This window comes from Podarcis gaigeae (assembly GCF_964106915.1).
Source record: "Podarcis gaigeae genome assembly, chromosome: 8".
NCBI classification, from domain to species: Eukaryota; Metazoa; Chordata; class Lepidosauria; order Squamata; family Lacertidae; genus Podarcis; species Podarcis gaigeae.
Window position 1 is genome coordinate 20,635,889 of NC_139684.1, and position 21,647 is coordinate 20,657,535.

General features: G+C 46.6%; 2 protein-coding genes across 11 annotated transcripts in view; both read right to left on the reverse strand.

Moving 5' to 3' along the window:
- Positions 1 to 13,053, reverse strand: part of CDK11B (cyclin dependent kinase 11B) — a 235,201-nt gene extending 222,148 nt beyond the window's left edge. For 3 of the 8 annotated variants that reach the window (XR_014567421.1, XM_083752571.1, XM_083752570.1), the window contains exons 1-7: positions 12,942 to 13,053; positions 11,159 to 11,286; positions 9,021 to 9,136; positions 7,988 to 8,112; positions 6,593 to 6,731; positions 3,716 to 3,852; positions 39 to 155 (exon numbers count right to left, since the gene is read on the reverse strand). Coding sequence is in view for 7 of the 8 variants with exons in the window: in XM_083752571.1 (XP_083608697.1) it covers positions 39 to 155; positions 3,716 to 3,852; positions 6,593 to 6,731; positions 7,988 to 8,112; positions 9,021 to 9,136; positions 11,159 to 11,269 (745 nt within the window). In the remaining variant the exon portion in view is untranslated. The remainder of the gene's footprint in view (positions 1 to 38; positions 156 to 3,715; positions 3,853 to 6,592; positions 6,732 to 7,987; positions 8,113 to 9,020; positions 9,137 to 11,158; positions 11,287 to 12,941) is intronic. The other 5 variants (XM_083752574.1, XM_083752573.1, XM_083752572.1 and 2 more) reach the window with 4 other exon arrangements.
- Positions 13,054 to 14,027: 974 nt separating this feature from the next.
- The window catches only part of SLC35E2B (solute carrier family 35 member E2B), a 33,441-nt gene continuing 25,821 nt past the window's right edge, over positions 14,028 to 21,647 (reverse strand). For all 3 annotated transcript variants that reach the window (XM_083752725.1, XM_083752724.1, XM_083752726.1), the window contains exons 7-9: positions 21,201 to 21,273; positions 19,953 to 20,098; positions 14,028 to 18,400 (exon numbers count right to left, since the gene is read on the reverse strand). In XM_083752725.1, the coding sequence (XP_083608851.1) occupies positions 18,151 to 18,400; positions 19,953 to 20,098; positions 21,201 to 21,273 (469 nt within the window). In that variant the 3' untranslated portion in view covers positions 14,028 to 18,150. The remainder of the gene's footprint in view (positions 18,401 to 19,952; positions 20,099 to 21,200; positions 21,274 to 21,647) is intronic.

Genomic DNA, 21,647 nt, shown 5'->3' on the forward strand with positions numbered 1-21,647 from the left:
TGGTGCAAGGAAGACACATTTATGCCTTTAAAAGTTACCTGGCTTTCGGATTTCTCCTTGTTCAAGCTTTTCTCTCTGTTGTCGTAGCGGGCTGCGGCTCCAGATCCTTACTTTCTCGTTGTAGTCTTCTCTCACCGTCCTGTGGTGTGCTGAAACTGGTCAACACAAGAAAAAAAAAATCTGTTTGTGAGTCCTGGACTGAAATCTCCATTCTTACGCCGTGCCAATTTGCTTCACGCAAACTTTGCAGCTCTAGCGAAATGAGAATTCCTTCGCTGCCTACCGGTACTACACTGGCATATTCGAATAAGGAGCAATGTTTAATTACGGTTCAACCTTCCTTAGGTTTGAAAATGCACCTCAGTGATGGGCTATTAGGGTCAGACAGACTAAGACATGGCTTTAAAATTATTCAGAAGACTGTTACGATGACTCCAATAAAACATAAAAAATAGGTACCAAGAATCAATTATTTATGATAGCAGGGAACAACTATTTCAGAAATCTATATACGACTTGATGTGGGGAGGGGGACACCAGGAAATAGCTAGACATGGAAGGTATCCAGAGTCTACAGAAGGATGAACTGTGGCTAAGTGGCAGAATATTTCCTTTACATGCAGAAGGTCCCAGGTTCAATCCTTGGCATCTCCAAGTTAGGGTAGACAATACTGAGGTAGATGAACCAAAGTTCTAACTCAGTGTCAGACAGCTACCTAGATAGCCTCCTTGCTAGCAAATCTGGGTGAAAGAAGTCAAGATCAGACGGTGCAACCAAAGGTCAGGACTTCACCTGTTTTGAGTGCAGAAGGTGCCATGTTCAAACCCCACTACCTCCAGGTTAGGGGTGGGACAGAGGCCCTCTCTGAAATTCTGGAGAGCCGCTGCCAGTCAGTGCAAACAATACTGAGCTAGATGGACTAATGATCTGAGTCAGTATAAGCCAGCTTCCTATGTGGAACTCGCAATATCATGTTGCAAATGTGGAGTGGTGCTGTTCAGTATTTCAGCCACTCCATTTCATCTCACATACCGTTTTCCACCCCTGGTCAGTCAGCATTCCATGCCCACCAAGAATGCTCAGTTCTCACTGTCCAAACTGCAGCTCCCCCCCCCATGAAACAGCTCTCCTAGGCCACCTGCGGCCCATGCTGCTTGCTCGTTCACCTGCCTGCTATTCTGTTGTCACGCTATTGACATAGCCTACTGGTTGCTATGATGATATGATGACAGCATGATGACATATCCACTTGCAAACCTTGGGGTTCTCCCTAGCCTTGCAAATGCCTCCCTCTCCTGCACAGACAGCACCATTTTTGCTACATAATCAGTGGCACTGACAACCTGTACTTTGGAAACAAGAGAGGATAGTGACTTCCTGGGGATCTATGAGGTCTCACAAATCACAGGTCTCTTACCCTTTGCCCGTTTCCCTCAAACTCAGTATTTCCAGAAGATTAAGAGGGTAGCGGTGGGACAAAGACTAGTATGTCACAGTTGGAAGGATAAACATTCACCATCCATTACTCAACAGTCTGGAGATCTTACTTACCTATCTCCATTTTAATGTATACAATCATCAATCCTGTCTGGATATCTGTTTCAACATCCAGACTCATTGCATTTATATATGTGGTTTTTTAAGTAGGATTGATGCATGATTGTTAATGTGATCTGACATTTCTTTCCTTTTTCTTTCAGAAATATTTGCAATAAAGTATATACACAGACAGATAAGCGCGCGCGCGCGCGCGCACACACACACACACACACACACACACACTACCGGCCCCGTACTCAGAGTTTCTCAGGATTCTAAGGAACAAAAAAAACACCCCATGGTAGTTTTCAAATCAGTGGTTAAAAGTAGTGGTTCTGAAAGGTTCAGTGCCCAATCTTGATTCAAAATGGCATCCATTTTGTGTAGCCAAACACAAACAATAACCTGATCTCAGGAACCATCATGCAAAAATTTGGCTATGATACCTTAAAAGTGATGCAAATGCACAGCGAACGAACAACCTTCAAAAATATATAGCTGATATACAGATGTGTGGTGCTTTTTAATAATAAAAAAGATTAACCTAGAGTTGTTATTAGGTTGCTGAATATGAGTTCACACCATGCTAGGGTCCATTTAGACCCCAATACCTCAGTTTCCCCATGTGTCACACCCAAAATCATAGCAGGAGCTAGCACTGAGACACAGCAACAATACACCAGCTAACTTTAAGAGACTATGTGGAGCAGGAAATGACACTGGGGTGGGGTGGGAGAGTTGTACATATTTTGAATACCCATTTGGAAATTTAAATGTGGAGGATTTAAAAAAATACAAATTATTGTGGAGGGTAGAGAAGGGAGGACTTAATGCAATCCAAACACTCTATTCCAATCCCGCCCCCAAAAAATTTTAGCTAATCACTCCCCGTCCCCAAGCTTTCTACAAAATAAAAAGAGTGCCTGGGGGGCTAACAAAAAAAGGTTAAGCATGCCCTGTAGTTTGAGCACCAGGAAGAGGAACCTCCAGCACCACAACCCTTCTGCTTATCGTAAGGCCACTGCATAACCAGCAAAGGAGCAGCCATGCTTGGGGGTTATTTTGCTCTCCTGCTTCCGATAACCACAGGAGCATCTACAGAGCACAGCGCTTCTGCATCCAACCACAGCGAAGCTGTTTTTGGCAATGCCTTGAGCTCCCATGTTCTGCCCACACACTTCCAAGCCTATCCTGGCAGCAGCAAAGGCTATAAACTCTTTCTCCTTTAAAACAAGAAAGCGGAGATTCCTGGAAAGCGGCAATTTGGCAGCCAGAACCAAAGTCCATGCCCTTCTGTGCCCTGAGACAAAACCACAATGTTGTGCTAGAGCAAATGCTGTGCTTGCAGAAGGTCCCAGGTCCAACCCCTGGTTTCTGTAGGCAAGGCTGGAAAAAACGACTTGCGTCTGAAACCCTGGAGACCCCTGCAAGTCTGTGCAGAAAACGCTGAGTTAGATGCACTCAGTACAAGGAAGCTTGCTATGCTCCTATTTAAATTGGCTCTTTATTCAGAAACATGGGGACTGGAACCCTGCTTTTATTTTTAGGGAAAGCGTAGCTCGGTGGCAGAGCAGTTTCAACACCCCAGCATCTCCAGGTAGGGCTGGGAAACATTCATGCCTGAAACCCTGGAGAGCTGCTGCCAGTCAGGGTAGACCAGTGTGCTGGTCTCCAGCTGTTTTGGGACAATTTCCATCATTCCTGACCACTGGTCCTGCTGGATAGGGAGGATGGGAGTTGAGGTCCAAAAACAACTGGAGACCAAAGTTTGGGAAAGAGTGGTGTAGATAATACTGAGCAAGCTGGACCGATGGTCTGACTCAAGAGAACACAGCTTCCTATGTTCCTAGGTCTTAGGAGAAGGGCTGCTGTGGCAGAGCATCTGTTTTGCATTAGAAGATCCCAGGTTTGACCCCCCATCGTGTCCAGGTAGGGTTTCCTGGAACCCTGGAGAGCTGATGCCAATGGAAAGTCAATTAAGAGGCAGTACTAAGCTTGACGTCCCAAGAATCTGATGCGGCGTAAGACAGCCTCCTTTGCCTGACATCCAGGAGCACGTCTGTGTCAAAGGTTTGCAGGGCATTAACGTCATAGACGAAATAAACACACGATCCGTACCCGCAAGGAAATAAGGCTTCCCTCGCCCCGTTCCGCCCCCACCTCTGAGCTACTTACTCTCTCGTCTGGCCTCCCGTTCTTTACGCCTCTCCTCCGCTCGCCTCTCCCGTTCCTTGATCTCCCGCTGCTCTTTCTGCTGCTCTCTCATTTTCCTCTCTCGCTCCCTCTTCCGCTCAAGCTGCTCCAGGCGGTCCCTACGAAGGGTTTCATCAGGCGCCCGTGTTATTTTATCGAATTGGTTTTTGTTTGTTTTAATTAACAATTTTGAATTATATGGTCTCTTTCGCTGCATTCCCTCTAGAAAGATTAGCAATATTTATTTTAAGAGCATAGTTTCTGGCATCTGCACAAAGGCCGAATCTCCCTTATCAAGAGAGGTTTTGCTTAGCCAAGTCAGCACCAACACAAATCAGGATGTTAAGATATTTATTGACTGCCCACCCACCTACCCTGCTTTGGACCCTCCTCAAATTCGCAAGAGAGACCCCTCTTGGGAGGACAGTGACTACCAACATCGCCTCTGGCTCATGGTTCTGGCAACAGTACCATGGATGTAGTACAACTGCAGTGGGGAACCTTTCTCAGTCTGAGGGCCAATTTCCATTCTCGGCAACATTCTGGGGGCCACATGCCTGTGGCGGGTGGAGCCAGAGGCAAAAGCGGGCAGAGCAATAGGTGTGAATTTCACCTTCCTTCAGCAAGCGAGTTCCTACATTACACTCTTTATCCTTGTGTTCCAGGAAAGCCAGAGGCATTATCAGAATTCAAGGGCACATTCCGGCCAGGCAAAAAACCCCAAACACTTAAGGAGAGGCGGTGGCCTGGGGAAGAGTCCCAAGGGGAAGATAAGAGAGGTCAGATGTTCTCCATCCCTGTAACACATAGCTGAATCCAATATTAGCCCTACTCAGATGCACTGAAATTAAGGGGCCCAAGTCAGCCACATGGACTGATTTCAATAGATCTGCTTAGACCAGGGCGGACCTTGGATACAGCCCACAATTTCTTAACCATGCACTTGATCTAGTCGCCAAATGTTCTCTCTTAAGGGGAAGGCATTGTAACATTGCTTTATGGGCTGGTAGGAGACTTGAGGTCTGCACGCTGGAGAATTCAGCAGGGGAGGGATCACAGATCATGGTGGCAGAGGACCTGCTTTAGATGCTGAAGGTCCCCAGTTCAATTCCAGGTATTCCCAATTAAACAGCAGGTAGCAGCGGATGGGAAGGACCTCTCTTTGTCCAAGATCATGGAGAACACCTGCCAGTTGTAGCAGACCAGTAATGGGGAGGCGCTCTGTCTAGATGCTGCTAGACTCCAACTCACAACTTCCCTGTCCATTGGCCATGCTGGCAGGGGCTGATGGGAGTTGGAGTCCAACAGCAGCTGGAGGGACAAAGGTTCCCCACCACCCAAGTGGGCAATATTAGGCAAGACAGACAAATAGTCTGAACAGGTGCTCAGACAGCTTTTGTGTTCCTATGTACTTATCTGATGCCCACTGGGGTGAATCAGATATGCAGGATTAAGCTGTGTGAAATGCATGGTCCATTTCTTAAGTTGGAAAATCCCTCATATTAGAGGTGGTTTTCTGAATGTTGGTTCAAATCACTACTGTACATTCCTCACCAAGCTCACATATCAATTGCGTCCATAGGGCTACAGGACTCCTCCATGGGTGGTAGGTGCAGAATGTCTTTCTTTAGCTTAGATTTCTGAACAAGGAGCAACTCCTAACCCCAGCTCCACCCATCTCTCAACAGGCACACTTAGTTAGATGCCCAAACCATGGCTTCTGATGCCTGATATAGAAGGCCAAACTTGCATAACCTCAGCTTATTAGGTCTCTCAATCAATTAAAAGCTATGTTCAGATATCACAAAGAGCTATGATTTGGAGCCTAGCTGTTACCCCCCAAATGCCCCCCACCCTTTCCCCTCCCTCTCACAGCAGCTAAGAGGTTACGAGCTCCCTGCTCTCCTCCCACTATGCAGCTGGGAGGACTCTGTCAGGTTGTGCCTTTGGTTTAATGCAACTTGCCATGCCACCCACACCAGGAACTGTGGTTTGCGTTAAGCATGACTCCTTTCAACAAGCCAGCTTCAGAAACCATGGTTTGATGGTGGCTTGTTTTTAAACCAACCACAGTCAATGTCAACCACAGTTCCTTGCTCAAATGACAAGACCAACTGTGCTGAACTACAAGTGGATGAGAAAGCTTTCAAACTCATCCTCCCAGCCACAGAGGAGGAGAGAGGGTGTGAGCCTAGGGGGCTGTTAGGCTTTGTCCATGTCCTGTTAAGTCAGGAGTAGCTAACCTGTGGTCCTGCATCTTCTTTTTGATTCATTACAGTAATACAGCAGAGCCAATGCATTCTCGAAAAGTAGAAGTGTGCATTTTGCTCTCAGCCAAACCAATAAGTTTGCTTCCATGGTCCAGTTCAGCTTTTCTGTGGAGCTTTCCATGACCCCAAATCAACAAGTGGGAGCTGCATCAAACCATTATTCCACTGCATCTATAGTTTCTGCAATGTTACCAAGCACTGTCCACCCACTTTTTAAAGAAACCACTCATCACAGTGATCCTATGTTTGCATTACAAGAAAAAGGCAGAGCCCCAGGAAACTAAATTCTTAAGTCAACAGCACAGTCTGTAGCTTTTTTTGGAACTGCTGCCTATGCGGCATCATGGAAATAATACCACATTCCAATAGCCCATACCTGTTAAGCAAATTGCTTAACTGTTAAGCAAATTGCCACATCCCTGCAGTTCTTGTGATCATGGCCCCCAGACAGCTATTTAGTGGCAGGTGACATAAGCACAGAATCAAAGGAGCAGATGTACAGCTGTTAGACTGATGCATAATGTCCCTAAGAAGTTGGTTCTGGGGAGGAAATGCTGGATTTGGGGCTCCGGGGCCAGGGGGGATTTACCTCTCTCTCCGGGAATGCTCCCTAGCCAATTCCCTCCTTTTCTGCCTCTCCCATTCACGGCGGGCCTTATCCTGCTCTTCGCGGTGCCTTTTCCTACGTTCATGCTCGCGCTCCTTCTCTTTCACCCTAGCATGCTTCCCTAATAATAGAGATACAAAAGAAAAAGGCCAAACCGTTACCCCCCCTCCCAAACAGCATTCGGAAGTCGTAAAACGAGCAAAGGAACCAGATGAAAAAGAGAAGGAGAGAGAAACACAGATTATGAAAGAATCATTTCTCTTGGCACTCTGCTAAAACAAAAAACAACCGCCACAAGCCCCCATGGCTAAAATTAGCCATCAGGTTAAAGGGATTTTTTAAATTAAAGCTGACTTCCATGAACATTGGAACTTCTCCCTTCCTCGTGACTTTGTAGCTGGCACTATTAACAATATTACTCTCCTGAGACAGGGTAAAAGCTACCCTGGCTCCGAGCTCTCACCTGAGAACATAAGAAGCTTCTTGATGGGTTAAAATGCACATGGTCCAGCATTCTCCTCATGGATGCCAGCAACCAGAAGGTACCAGGTGGCCTATTAGCCAGAAGACAACTGATAGACCCAAGGTGCGTTCTCAGTCGACATACAGCAATGGTGAGGCCCGAAAGATCCAGTGCCCCACATGGACTGAGCTTACACCCTGAAATATGCTGGGGGTGTCTCAGCAGACAACCTTACATGGGGAGGGTCAGCTCATATATTCAACTGCTTGCCATAGGCAACCAGGGATTCCATGCAGGTGAGTAAGTGCTCTGGGGGAGGAGGGACAGAGCGCATCAGCCCCTCTGCTTGGTTCCCAGGCTAGTTGCATAGGAAGGAAAGTCTCTTCCTCCACAACCTGCATGGAAATGCAGAGGGAAAAGGAATGGCTCAGTAGAAGCCACAGCTTTTTTAAACTACCTTGTTAAGAATCCTCTGCATTCCCATGCTCCCTGAAAGGCGGAGATGGAAACAGAGGCTATTAGCCTCTAAGATGAGAAGGTCCACCGTTTACAGCTCATTGGTTAGCGCAACATAATGAGGTGTGGTCAAAAGTAGGAGCGGTCACCTGATGAGCAACTGAGCCAATGGCTGAAGAACTTCCCTTAGCACTGCCAGTAAAAACTGCTGAGTTCTTGAAGGGCCAGCAAAAATCATTCTTGAGGGCCAGATCAGAATCTCGAACTGTAAGTTAGCTAGCTGCTCTCTAAGCGGGCCGGAGGGGAGCCTGCTGGCTACTAAACTTTGTGGGTGTATATAGAAGGCTGCCTTAACTGAACTCATCATTGTGTGATGGGTTCCAGACACCAACCCTCTTCCAAGGACACCAAAGGTTAGGAGACACTGAGGAGGAAATGCTAAGAAGGGACCTGAGTACCTTCTGCCGAGTGACTGCGATGACGCCGCTTCTCTTTCCTCTTTTCGTCTTTTCTGTGGTGTGCTCTCTCCTTCCGTGACATTTGCTGGGGGGGTTTGATTGCCAGGGAGTCGTCCTCTTCTCCCCTGAAGTCCACAACAATGGGGGGGGGGGAGAATGGGAAAAGAATCATGTGTATGCAGAACAAGAGTTCATTCATTTACTGTCATATATCAGGAGTCACTGCACCTGGCAACAGCAGCCTGAGAGATGGGACTGTGGCAACTGAAACCAGCTGCTCATTGGCTTCTTCCCTCCCCTGAATCACTTCTATTCAAGCTGGCCATCACTATGTCACTTTAAAAGTACATGCCCAAGGTTGCTTATTTTAACTCTCCCCACCTTGTTTTCCTCATGTAAGCTGCAGAGCAAAGACTTTTAATCTGTGCACAGTGCTTAGTAAAACACAGCTGTTTAAAAATGAAGTATACCACACTGCAACAGTATCGCAATCGTGGAAGGCAGAGGTGATGGTCCCAAAGACGATGACAGGGAAGACTGCCAATGAAGCAAAGCCAGATGCGAAGGGAAGCTGGAACTAGAACCTGCCAGACTACTAATTCAGGTGCAGCCCATTGTAACGGCCACATCTCTGCAGATCAGAAGTCTCCAGATGTTGCTGAACTCCCATCAGTCCCAGCCAGAATGGCAAATGGTCAGAGATGGTGAGAGTTCCAGTCAAACATCTGGAAGGGTCACAAGCTCCCCATCCCTAAGCTAGACCATCACTTGCCTTTATTGCTCCCAGCTACCACCATCACAAATCTACCTTCTTTCAATGCAGGGGAAAGGAATCTGTGGCCCTCCAGATATTGCTAGCCTCCAACCTCCATCAGGCCTAGTGTTCAAAGATGATAGGGGTTGGAGTCAAAGAATATCTGGAAGGGTTCCAGACCCCAATTACACATTCCTATCATATGGTAAGTTTGACTAATTGTAATTAAACTGTGTGGGTGTGAGAGAATAACCCTCTCTCTGCTAGCAGCTTTCCTACCGGTCTTCCATAGAGTCTTCCCTCCTGTAAGGTGAATTCCGGATAGTTATCTCCATGCGGTGATCTCTCAGCTCTCCCTCTTCAAGGGAATCGCGCTTCGAGTCCCGATCATCAGACTACGGCGATAGGGGGAAACACACATTTTGGCTTTCAGAAATTGTGCACAGTGAAACATTATTCGTAGTTTTACCCCCAAAAACTTTGTTACCCGATCATAGCAGAGGCAGAGAGCTTGTTGTACTATTGGAAAGAACACAGACATTTAAAAAGGGGAAACCTATTTGTGTGCTATATTCACTTCAAAGGCGGGGGGGGGGGGGGAGAGGGAATCCCAGGATGCTACTTGACGTGTCTTTTGATGGAATGTTTCATACAAATATTCCAGGGAATTTTGGACAAATGGGTAGAACCAGAGTATAATGGGGAAAGAAGATCATGCAGGCACTCTTTCACCTCTGGGGACCAGAGGATAAGTAGGATGCCAACATAATCCAACAGGTTTTTATTTACAACCTAGGTAGTGTCATGCTGCTGCTGCTGCAGACAATTATTTTGAACCCTCCAACCCAATTCACTTTCTTTCTGGAAACAAGGGTTAATTGGCTGCTGCATCTGCACGTTTGTGAACAAGCTAATGAGTATGATGTGGGGGGTGGTAAGTGAATGTGAAAGTTATTTTGCAATAATTTTGCCAGGTTAGGCGGAACACTGTGTTTTTATCTTGTGTTTGTATATGGGAAATGCATCCAGAAGACAAAAATGTATCGAGGAGTTACTGAGTTCACATAGTTACCCTCCCTGCCTCTGTTCCTTCCCACTCCCTCGCTCTTGTTAAGTTTTTTAATGGTGCGAGAACAGTCTTTAATGTCCTGAGAACGTTGGGAGGAGGTGAAGCCCCCCCCCCAGCTGCTTTAAACAGCTGCGGAGGATAGTGCTGAGTACCTTTCGATGTTGGACATTGTTTTGAGAAAGTAAGGCACTGGGAAAGGGTGGCTAATGGATGATCTGCACGTAGTCAGTCTTGGAAGCCACACAGGCTATCTATCAAATTGGACAGCTTGGGCAGAGTTTCTTTGAAGCTCGTGCATGAACTGATCGGCCGCAGGGCCATGCAAACTGAGGCTACCTGGGGGAGATGCATTGCTGCTTCTTGAGGGCTTCCTACTCACTTGTGTATTTTGTATTGCTTCTGAATCTCATTTTAAAAGAACCACCTTGCCTTTGGCAAGACAGTTTGGTTCTGTGAACTGCCCTAATATCTTGTGATGAAGGGCGGTATATAAATGTAATAAACAATAACAACACCACTGAGGTTTGCAAAACTACAAACCTGCTGTACCTGGAACTGGGGTGTGGAGAGTGCAGCTAAATGGGGCACAGCTGCGGGCAGCCTGAGGAAGTGTCATCCCCCTTGGGCTTGCCCATAGAAAGCAAGTCTAGAGTAAGAGACTAGGGCCATGTCTTCTGTTTGCAGGAACTCTTCTTATTATGATACTTTTGTGGTTGAGCTGAGTGTTTGCTGGGTCCTGGCTGAGAACCCGGAGGGTGCGTCAGGAGGAAAATGAACTGATGTATAGGTAATTAGGTACATTAGTAATTTTATAATCAATGTAACATTTTTATATGCAACTGTGTATTTTTGTAATAGTTTAAGTTGCCAGTTGTTGCTTCAGTTTTCTGTACCCCGCTTAGAAATCTTTTTAATTTATTAGGCAGTATAGAAATTAAATAATAACATAAAAATAATCAAAAGAATATTTAGGAGGAAGCCTCCCCCCCCCCTGGAGATTACGGTTATTACCTGCCCTTCACCACCAGGTCCTGGAGCAGGTTATAACAAGCTATAGAACTCTCTCTTTAATTAGAGGTGGGGGAGCAAAGTTTGGGTAGTTTTCTAAACTGCACAATGTCAGCATGAGAGTGGTACTCTACTAGCACAAAGGACTTTCACCAGACATGCAATCCTATGTGTGCGCACTTGGAAGCAAGTGTCAGTTACTTCAAGCAGGTGTGCACAGGACTGCAGCCTGAGAATACCAGAAGAAGCTTTGTTCTAATTAGAGAGGGGGGAAGAAAATGAGGGAAAAGAAAACATACTCATGTCCCTTATAGGCAGTGGCTCTAGAAGGGCAGCTTACATTTTTGAGGCGCTTTATGTCTGCTTTCTCCTCTTGCTCTTTGCGACGTTTCTTCTCCTGAAGAATTTCATCTAACGTTTTCACTTTCCAAGATTCCTTTTCATCACCCATTTGTGTTTAAAAAGGCACTAAAAGAAAAGACAACCATCAAATGAGGCTGCTGCTACCCTATCATGGACCTGGCTGTCCACATTTTAATAACGCCAAGATTAAAACTACCGTTAAGGTACTCTGCCTGCAGCCACCTCTGAAAAGCACTTGGAAACTATAATTAGCCCAAAACAAACAGGCCAGTTTGCTAGCTGGGTTGGCATCATGAAAAACATCTACTATATATTTCAGAAAGTTGCTTGTCTGCTGCCTATGCATTTGGACACTTCTTAAGATATTGCAACAAAACTTTTGAATAAGCTCAAAGAGCACGTTTTTGTCTATGTTTGGATACAAGGCCATTTGAACTGAAATGATAAACTGAACCATTCAAAACTGCACTATTTTAATTACTGGTTTCAACAATATACTGGTTTTGGGTTGTTTATACATAATTTCCAAGCAATGCTGGGTACGAGGCTGCTGGTATAATGTAACTACAGCATTCATTTATTAATAGGGTCATAGAAAGCTGCCTTGGAGCACATCAGTCACCTGATTCTCCTACCTCAGCTATTGTCTCCTTTGAACAGCTCTCCAGCCTCTCAGGGAGAGACAGGTTTCTCCCATCACCTGCTACCTAATTATTTAAACCCAGACACCGGGAATTTTTGGCCCTGCAGGCATTGCTAAACTACATCTCACATCTGCCCTAGAAAACACAGCCAATGGTCAGAGATGATGGGTGTTTTAGTTCAACAACATCTGTAGGACCAAAGGATTCCAACACATGTTATAATAGGAAGGACAAAGGCTTAAACCTGGGGCTTTTGGAACGTGATGCACGCAGCCCCCACTCCTTCAAGCTGTTTCCTCCCCATATATCATTGACTGGTGGGCAACAGCCTCCACAAGCAGTTTGCCCCAAATGCACCATTGTTAAAGGTATTCAGAAGGCATGGCCCCTGCTCAGCTGTACTAGAGCTAGGAATTTCAGCAGGTGCAGTGACCATGAACAAACCACACCATCAAAAGTTCCTTAAAAGAAAAAGCTCACAGTCCACAAGCTAGCTTTTGAATTTTGCAGCGTTACACACCCCCCCCCCAAAAAAAAAACCCCATACAGCATCGTGTTTGTAGTGATGGCACAGGGCAGGACCAGGAAGACCAAAAGCTCGAATTGGGGTGGATGTTATTGTTTGGTTTTGTCATTGTGGCTATGCCCTTTCGCGTTTTTACACTGTAAACCGCAATTTGTCTCTTGGCGAAGGGGCGGTACATAAGTTTAATTAATAAATAAATAACGGTAAATAAATAAAACACCCGCTCAGCCAAGAGCCCTAAGGGGGGCTCCGGACTTGAATGAAGTGAACAGAACTTGAACGAAGTGGGATGGGGTTGGACAGAGAAGGAAGTTCCGAGCGTCTTGGGGGGAAGCCAAGAAGAAAATCTCCAAATCCTCGTAAAAAAATGAGAGCTCGAGAGGACGCCTCACTACCACCTGCTGCAAGGGAGGCCTAGCCCCACAACACGCCACCCCAACAAGGTAGGCCGCCCGACCACGGCCCACCTTTCCCGCCACAGGAAACCCCGCTTCCCTCCCCTCTGAAACCCGGCCCCCGGCCCCGGGGGAGCGGGGAAGGGAAGGCGGCCCACCGCAGCCGCAGCCTCCCCGCCTTCGACCCTCCCTTACCTTCCCTGTCGCCCCTACCGCCACCGCCTCCACGACCCACTTGCCGGGGATGCAGTGCCCGGAAGCGCGACGCGTGGCGCACGCATTTCTTCCGGCGCGGGTCCGTTACGTCACCGGAAGGGGGGAAGTTCGCGGCCCGGCCCGGGGACAGTTAAAGGGGGAGGCCCATCCGCTTGTGGACGTTCGCAGAACGTCAGCCGGAAGCCCATAGACTTTCGAATAGACCTATGAAGGGGTAACGTACTTCGGAGTCCGCTAAGCCTCCCAGCTCCAAGACGGAAATCGAGCGTTTTCTTGTGGACATCAATGCACAATTTCTATAGACATGCATGAAGTGTGGACTTAAAAATGGGAACAAGCCACATGTACACACAGAGAGAACCTGAATTTGAAATACCTGCGGGCCTTTTTTTCTGCCCAGCCATAATTAAATGCAAATATACTATTTTATCCATTGATTTTCGTGGGCAGTTATCTCTTAATTCTACAGCTGGGGTGGGTTTTTTTGGAGTGGGGAGCCATAAAACCCCCCACAAAAAACACCCTGGAAGTTAGGGAGCCTTTATAAGTTGGATGCCATCCTATGCTTATTGGCAGCTCAACAGTTTGTTTTGCTCTCTCGTTCAATTCTCCCAGAGACGGATTTCGCAAAAGAATGCTTCAGAGGGAGATTCCTTTCTGAATTGTAGGGAGAAAATTTTACTTGCTAATGGATAGGGGTAACTATACTACCTTAATATGGTTTCATAGGAACATACAAAGCTGCCTTATATGGAGACCATTGATCCATATAGCTCAGCATTGTCTACACTGACAGGCAGCAGCTCGCCAGGATTTCAGACATGTCTCTCTCCCAGCCTTACCTGGAGATGCTGGGGGAACTGATCCTGGGCTAAGGTTGACACCTTTGGTTTGGGCAAAATTGAGACATATCAGGGGGGTGAGGATTGAGTGGCGCCCACCAAATCCTCCCACCCCCTTTGTGGAGGGAGGGTTCCCCACATTCGGCCTCCCGCCTCCCTCACCACCCCACCTCTGCTCTTTCCCTCAACTCATATAGACGGGATAATTAGACAGAGAGCAAAACATGGTTTTGTTTTTATTTACCCAGGAGAATTCTTAGAAGATACAGTAAACAAAAACAGGATTATGTACAGTTACAGGTTTCTTTCCTGTAAAAACAACATCATTGCAGCTTGTATTTTTGCCTCTTACGCAGGTAGCAAAAGCTCATCCACAGGATTGGTTCATTTGGAGACTTTAAGCGGATGTCACAGTTACATTAAATCGGTTGTGCTTGAAAGCAGGTTTATAAAGCGGGTGGACGTTCCACATTAAGTCAATACTGGAAGAGTGAACATACTCAATTATGTATTGCATACACTTTTATTTTCACATTAGTATCCCAATATACTTAAAGTTTGGCCCCGTCGCAAAAAAAAAAAAAAGTACCCATGAGAGATTGTGTGTTCAAGTTTCCGCAGGAAAAAAAAATCTTGTCATTTTCTGGATAACAAAGGTGAACTATTTATCTAAATTGCAGGCATTTCCCAGAAACATCATCTTTGATTAAAACACCGTCAAACACTGACTACCTTAGGTCCCCAGATGCTGCTGGACTACAACTCCCATCATCCCTGGCCAACTGTGGCAGCAGTCAGGGACAGTGGGAATTGCAGTCCACCATCAACTAGGGACTTAGTAGAAAAGCACTGTTCCACAGCACAGACATAAATTGGTTTGATGGCCATGAGGGACTTAACTGTCACTGTTTCCCTAGTAGACTTGGAAATTGTAGCTTGAGAAGAGGGCCGAGAATTATGTCGATTCTCTTAGTAATTTGTTTCTTGGAACTACCTTTCCCATGATTGCTAGGGGAGGAATCTGTGGCTAAACCAGTTTTGTCTGTAGCTAGGCTATGCCTCTTTCTGGGCAGCCCAGAGGCTGAGGCAGGGCTCATGGGATGAGGTATCTTATAGATTAATACAACCATCCTGAACCTGACCATTTGAGGCCATTCTTATTGCAAAGCCCATGCAATGCTGAAACACAGACATGCTGTTTATAAAGATTCGTGCTGGAATGCTTAGTGATTAAACCATCAGTTGCCAACATGACACCCGCAGGCGTCATAGGGCTCTTGAGGTCTTCTGGCGCCCAAAAAGCCTCTGAGCCCCTTGCCCTATCCACTCACTGTCTCCTCTGTCACAAGCTGGTGAGGGTGGTTATCTTCCCCCCCACACACACACTTTGAAAGATACATAGAGCTGAAGGAGGATGCTGATAGAGAGGCACTCTTTCCCACTTCCTCTTTCAACTCTTTTCAAGGCTCTACTACCGGATTTGATCTTTACACAGAGCCCTCAGAAAAAAAAAAGTATGTAAATACACACGTTCTCTATTTCTGGCCCTTGAGGGCAGGGCTGAACTGGGGAAAAGGTGACTGGAGGCAGTGGAGCAGACAGGCCTGAAAAAGTTGGCAACACCTCGACCAAACATTCACATGTTAAATGTTTAGTATCAGTTAATTGATTTGCTTACCCAACAAAAAGCTTTCTAATAAGTTTTTTTTTTAAAGTTCCCCCGTTTATCGTGTGGCTAATTAAAAACACAACTACAGCATGAAATACTGATAACACACAAAAATATGTCAGCTTGAAAGAGGTACTCCTATTTCTCTTACACATGGGAGTGAACACCCCCTAAAGTGGCACCTACTGTGATATGCGGGTCTAACATCTGTAACGGACAAAATGCTTGTCTTCACAGCTATGGTTGCGTTTCACTTTGGCAGCAATCCTATACACACATACCTGGGAGTAAGCCCTGAATAACTCAGCGAGGCTTATTTCTTAGTAGGCACGCATAGGATGGCGATGTTAAACTAGCTGGTGATTGGCAGACTTGGGTAAAAATTTACCAGCGGGCAGTCCTGCCAGTAGTGTCTGGTAGGGCGGAAAGCAGGGAGTCCAACAGTAGGTGGCGCCAGAGCCAGCCAATTCTTGTTTTGTCTCCAGAGGAAACACTGAGAATGACAACCACTACCACCTCCTGGTCTTGCTGTAAGTAAGAAGGCAGGCAGGTGGCGGCCGGTTGAGGTTGGTGGGGCAACACGCCCAGATGGACCAGCCTCCGTTGAGCTGTAGCAACATGGCTGGTGTTCTTGTGGCTCATGACACACAGCTTTCTTTCTTTTTTGCTTTTATTGCAAAAGGGCAGGTGTCCCTGCTGAAATGTAACACAATACTAAACAGTATTGGGCAGGGCAACCCTAAAGTTAAGCCTGTTTACTCTGCCATTTGCAACCACATCTCTGTGGGCCGGGGAGGTGCTAGCTTATGGGCTCTCTCCCTCTTTTCCCGTTCTATCCAGCACATAGATAGCAAAGACCTATTTTAATTCATTCTTACAGGCTGCAATCCTATACCGTGCCTACCTGGGAGGAAGCCCCACTGAATTAAGGAAGGCTTACTTCTGAGTAGACATCATTAGGACGGCACCGTATATAACTTATAAAATGCCTTTTAGGGTGCAATTGTCCTTACAAGGCAGTGTACAAAAATTCATGCAAACCTACTCAAAATTATGCCAAATCTTAGACCACTGTCTATGTTGGCTTGCTGCTGTCTACTTGTGAGTTCGCAGGCAGAGAGTCTGTCCTGTCACCCTCTGTCTACTAGTGAGTTCGCAGACAGAGAGTCATTCCTGTCACCTGTTACAGCATCTGCTTTGCATGCCTAAGGTTCAACCCCTGGAATCTCCAGGTAAGGCTGGGAACAGTGTATGAAACAATGGAGTTGCTGCCAGTCAGTGCAGACAACACTGAGCTGACACAGTATGAATCAGCTTCTTTTGCTCCTATGGGCTGCATCCAACTTTAGCTCTACTCAGAGAAGACTCAGTGAAATAAGCGAGTCCTGCTTATTAACTTTGGTGGGTCTCCTCTAAGTAGGGCAAGCAGGGGCTACAACCCACCAGCCTCTGCTTCCTTCTCAATGCAAACTTCTGGCCGTGCTAGTTGCTGACTACAGCCATTGACCCAGAACAGAACCAGAAAAACCCCAGTGTCCTAACCCCCCACCCCGCTGTTACAACCTTGTGAACTAACCTGAAACCTCATGAGAAGGTAGGAAAACCTCTGCCATTTTTTCCTCATTTCTCTTTCTTCCGTTTAAAACAAAAGGGACCCTGCTTCTCCCTCCTTTGGTTCCCAATTCATAATTCTCAGAAGCAAGCTTTGCTATGTGTATCAAGCTGGTACCCCCACATTTTCCTAGAGTCCATTATTTATTGCCTACCTACACAGTCTCAAAACTGAAGGTGGGGTGAGATAAGACGTTCAAAGCTGCCCACCTACCTGATCTCTGGTGCAAAGTATTTCCCAGCCATGCTTTTAATAATGTACATTTCAGAAGGCACCTAGAAATTAAACTTGGGGTGGGTGTGTGTGTGTGTGTGTGTGTGTGTAAAAGAAGATGGCTACCAAAATTGTGTGTGTGTGGAGGATTGCTATCAGAACTGATGATATCATCTCTTTGATGGCTGAAAGGTCTCTGGAGGGTTTTGCCAATAAGAGAAAGTGAGAGACAGTGGTATCCCCCCTTTTCAGTCCATTGTGTGTTTGGGGCTCGGGGATGATGGGGTGCACATCTGTCACGCAACATGCTAGTGGTTAAGAATCCCCACAGCCCGAAACCGGTCCACCTTTTGCTGGTTTTGAATCTCCAGAAAGCAACGCTCTTGACCGTCTTGGGCTTTTGGGCTGAAGTGGTGGCTGGCCTTCCCCTATCCCAACTGACCGTTGCTTTGTAGTCTTTTTGAAATGCAGGCGTTTCAGCTCAAGTCCCTGCAACGGATGAGATGGGTCGGCGGCGCTGTGCCAACGATGGGGAAACTTGCTGTATTTCACATTGCTTTGGTGGAGGCTGGGCCCCGAGCAACCGCCTGACATTTGCACGCTCTTTAGACAGAGTCAAAAGTCCATACGTTTCCATTCTATACATCCACTTCTCAAAGAGCTCTCTCTCTCTGTGTGTGTGTATGTTGACGTGCAATTCATTTTTCTCAACCGCAGAAAAAGGGCCTTGCCCCCCAGCAAGTGCCCACAGCCCCGTTAATCGCTGGGATTGTATACTTGACACCCCACCCCCAATAAAAACACCCCATGCTTCTCTGCAGCAAAGTTGTGGCAGAGGGACAGAGGGTGGTCTCATTCGTAGGGCTTCAAGTCCTTGGGAATCAGTGGTTCGGTGTCTTCGTTCAAGCTCTGGGAAGCCTGGGGAGGAGAAGCTGCTGCCAGGCTCTGAATGGTCTCTTGCTGGTGCTGCTTGGCCTTGTTATAGAGCAGAACCCCAATTGTCACCAGGACAGTCCCGATGGCCGAGAGGCTGGTGATCTTGTTGCCAAACACAATGATGCTCAGCCAGATGGACAGGGCGTGCTTCACCGTGCTGGCAACGCTGGAAGAGAAAGATGGAGTAAGAAACAAGGTCAGAAAAACAGAGCTAGGCTCCCAGAGCACGTCAACAGACTGGGTGAGACAGAGAACTGTAGGGCTGCATCTATCACATTGCTTTCAACAGTCAGGCCTTTCCCCACCAAATAATGCCGGGAGCTGTAGCTTGTTCAGGGTGCCAAGAGCTGTTAATAGATCCCCCCTTCCCATTGAGGGGGGACCCCAGGGGCCCCCAAAATTGATAGCCTATCGCTTGAAGAAAATGATGGTGTAATGGAAAATGTTTCTATGCATATGACTGGAAGAATTTGGAATCCTCTGTGTAAGAAACTTATAAATGGCCCCCCAGGACAGCGTTCAGATTTCTGTGGGTTACCTGCTGAACCTATTGCTTGTAAAGTAATAAATCATGGGACTCTTATCTCCTCCTGGCTCCTGAGTTTTATCGGCCAGACCCAGCAGTTTACAGCCGTTTATGGCTTTCTTCGCCTTCACAAAGGTGCACGACCCAAAGTGGTTTATCAACCAATCCTCCTTCGCAGGATACTCTGTGAAGTGTAGCTCTGTGAGGAGAATAGGGCTCTCCTAACAACTTGCAGCACCCTTTGCAAACTACAGCTCCCAGGATCCTTCGGGGGAAGCCATGACCATTTAAAGTGGTATAGTGGTGCTTGAAACGTATGGGGCCTACATTATGCTCCGGGGAGACTCACTGGGTTGTATGCAATGCTAGACCTACCTGGAGATGCGATGGGGAATTGAACTGGAGACCTTCTGCTTCCGAAGCAGATGCTCTACCACTGAGCTATGCCTCCTTCCTGTCCCCCACAAGGGCCAAACAATGCAAATATGTTTGCATTCAGGAGTTTTAGCCCTGGCTCTTCTGCTCCATGGCCATTGTTAAACTTCAGCTTCCAATATAGGGAAGGGCTAAGATTGTGCCCACGGGCACCACGTTGGCAGACCTTGCATCCCGCTATGCTGTCTTTCTAGCTCGTTAAAACAGCAGGTAAATACGGAAACTTTTGCCCATGTACTGTAAATTATCCAGCAACCTATTATTATTCGCTGTTGGTATTAACAACATTCATCAGTCACTTTATACTGAAGACAAAACGCCAGAGCAACTTGACAAGATAAACCACAACAAAATTAAATCAAATTAGAACCAGAAAACTTTCAAAACCCATAAAACACTCATCCAGTTGCAAAGTCCTACCCACTCTACGAAAATACAAACACCACCATGGGAGACCGTGTTAATTAACCAAAGGCCTTAGTCTGGCATCTGCAGATGGACAAGGATGGCTCCAGGCAGGTCTCCCTGGGGCAAGCATTCCACAGACAGGGAGCCACCACTGAAAAGGCCACCCTCCGCACCCTTAGGGTTGACCTACCAGGCAGTAGATCTCAACCTATCGCCAGTGGTCACCTGGTGTAAGGCGCCATAAGAGACCAATCTCTGGTCAATAAGGAAGGAAATCCATTGTTTAAATACATGCACACAAATCTTTTTTTCAAAAGCCGCAAGACAAAATGCAAGGGGGATTCTTAACCTGAAAGTCACAGGGGAAATCTTCCCCATCAAGGCATAGGCCGTAACACTTTGGAGATGAAACAGCACTCCATCTATCAGAAGCAGCACGACGACGTCCTGGTTGTACTGGAAGCTCTTCCCACTTCTCCCAATTACTGGCACGTCCTAAGAAGAAAGGAAAAAGAAAAGAAAAAGGAAGATAGATGAGAGGCAGTGAAGGCTTCATTAAAATGCACAGAAAAGGGATCGCTGAAAAGTAAGGAAACACAGGAAGCTGCCTTGTACTGAGTAAGACCATTGATCACCTAAGCTCAGTATTATTGACTCTGGTTGGCAGCAGCTCTCCAGGTTTTCAGATTCTGGACACTCATGTGCGTTTTTCTTACATTATTCAGATTTAGATGGTTTCCATTATGTGAAGTTGCTCCCTGCATAATTCTCCTAGGGACAGATTTCTTACAGGGATGTTTCAAAGACAGTTTCCTTTTTGAGCAGCAGGGAGAAAAATTGTGGCCTGCTGATGGATGCAGACAAAATACACCACCTATAAGGTTTCATATGAACACACAAAGCTGCCTTGTATGGAGCCAGACCATTAGTCCATCTAGCTCAGTGCTGTCTACACTGACTGGCAGCAGCTCTCCAGGATTTCAGACATGGATCTCACCCAGCCCTACCTTGAGAGGCCAGGGATTGAACCTGGCACCTTCTGCATGCCAAGCCGATGCTCTGTCACTAACCTCTGGCCCTTCATTGCTAGAAGTCAGAGTCCACGGGTTCCCTCCCCATCCTTGCTTTATGGCGATCAGAGCCCTTTACATACAACATGTCAGTATAATCCCCACAACACCTTACAGTGGTACCTCAGGTTAAGTACTTAATTAGTTCCGGAGGTCCGTACTTAACCTAAAACTGTTCTTAATCTGAAGCACCACTTTAGCTAATGGGGCCTCCTACTGCTGCCGCGCCACTGGAGCACGATTTCTGTTCTCATCCTGAAGCAAAGTTCTTAACCTGAAGCACTATTTCTGGTTAGCAGAGTCTGTAACCTGAAGTGTATGTAACCTGAGGTACCACTGTAATACAAGCTGGCATTCTTCTTCCCATACTGCTGATCTGGAGGAGGCAAGTAGAGGCTGGGGGACCCTAGCTTGTTTACGGCTGCTTAGTAACAGAGGCAAGATTTGAATTTGGGTGCTTTGAAAATGGAGCAGGACTCTTAGTTTATAGTGGGGTTGGAGGAGGAAGAATGCACAAAAAATCTCACCATGAAAAAGATCCAAGCTGGAATCAGCATGATCACTGCGGCTGCACTGGTGTAGAACTGAAGCTCAGGAGCACTATGGAAGTGGTGTTGGTTGGGGAGAATTAATCAAGTGAAATTAGCATTTTGCATGGGCTGCAATGGAAATAACAGTCAGAAGGATGAAACGGGAGACACCCAAACTCAATACACTGCTGAAACTGGAGATGATCTTTAAAAGCAAAACAAAACAAGCTGTGACAGAGCGATGAAGGGTTACCCACAGCAGTGGTCCATATGTATGATTCCTTGTTAGTTTCTGTTTGCCACTGAGCAGCTGCCTTTGGAGTCACAGGACTCTGTTTACATTCCAGGGATTCCAGGCTATTGGAAGTCTCACGGGAGAAGGGAGACAGATGTGACATACTGGTTTCTCTGTTCCTTTGTTTCAGTTGCTCTCTGCTCTCACAG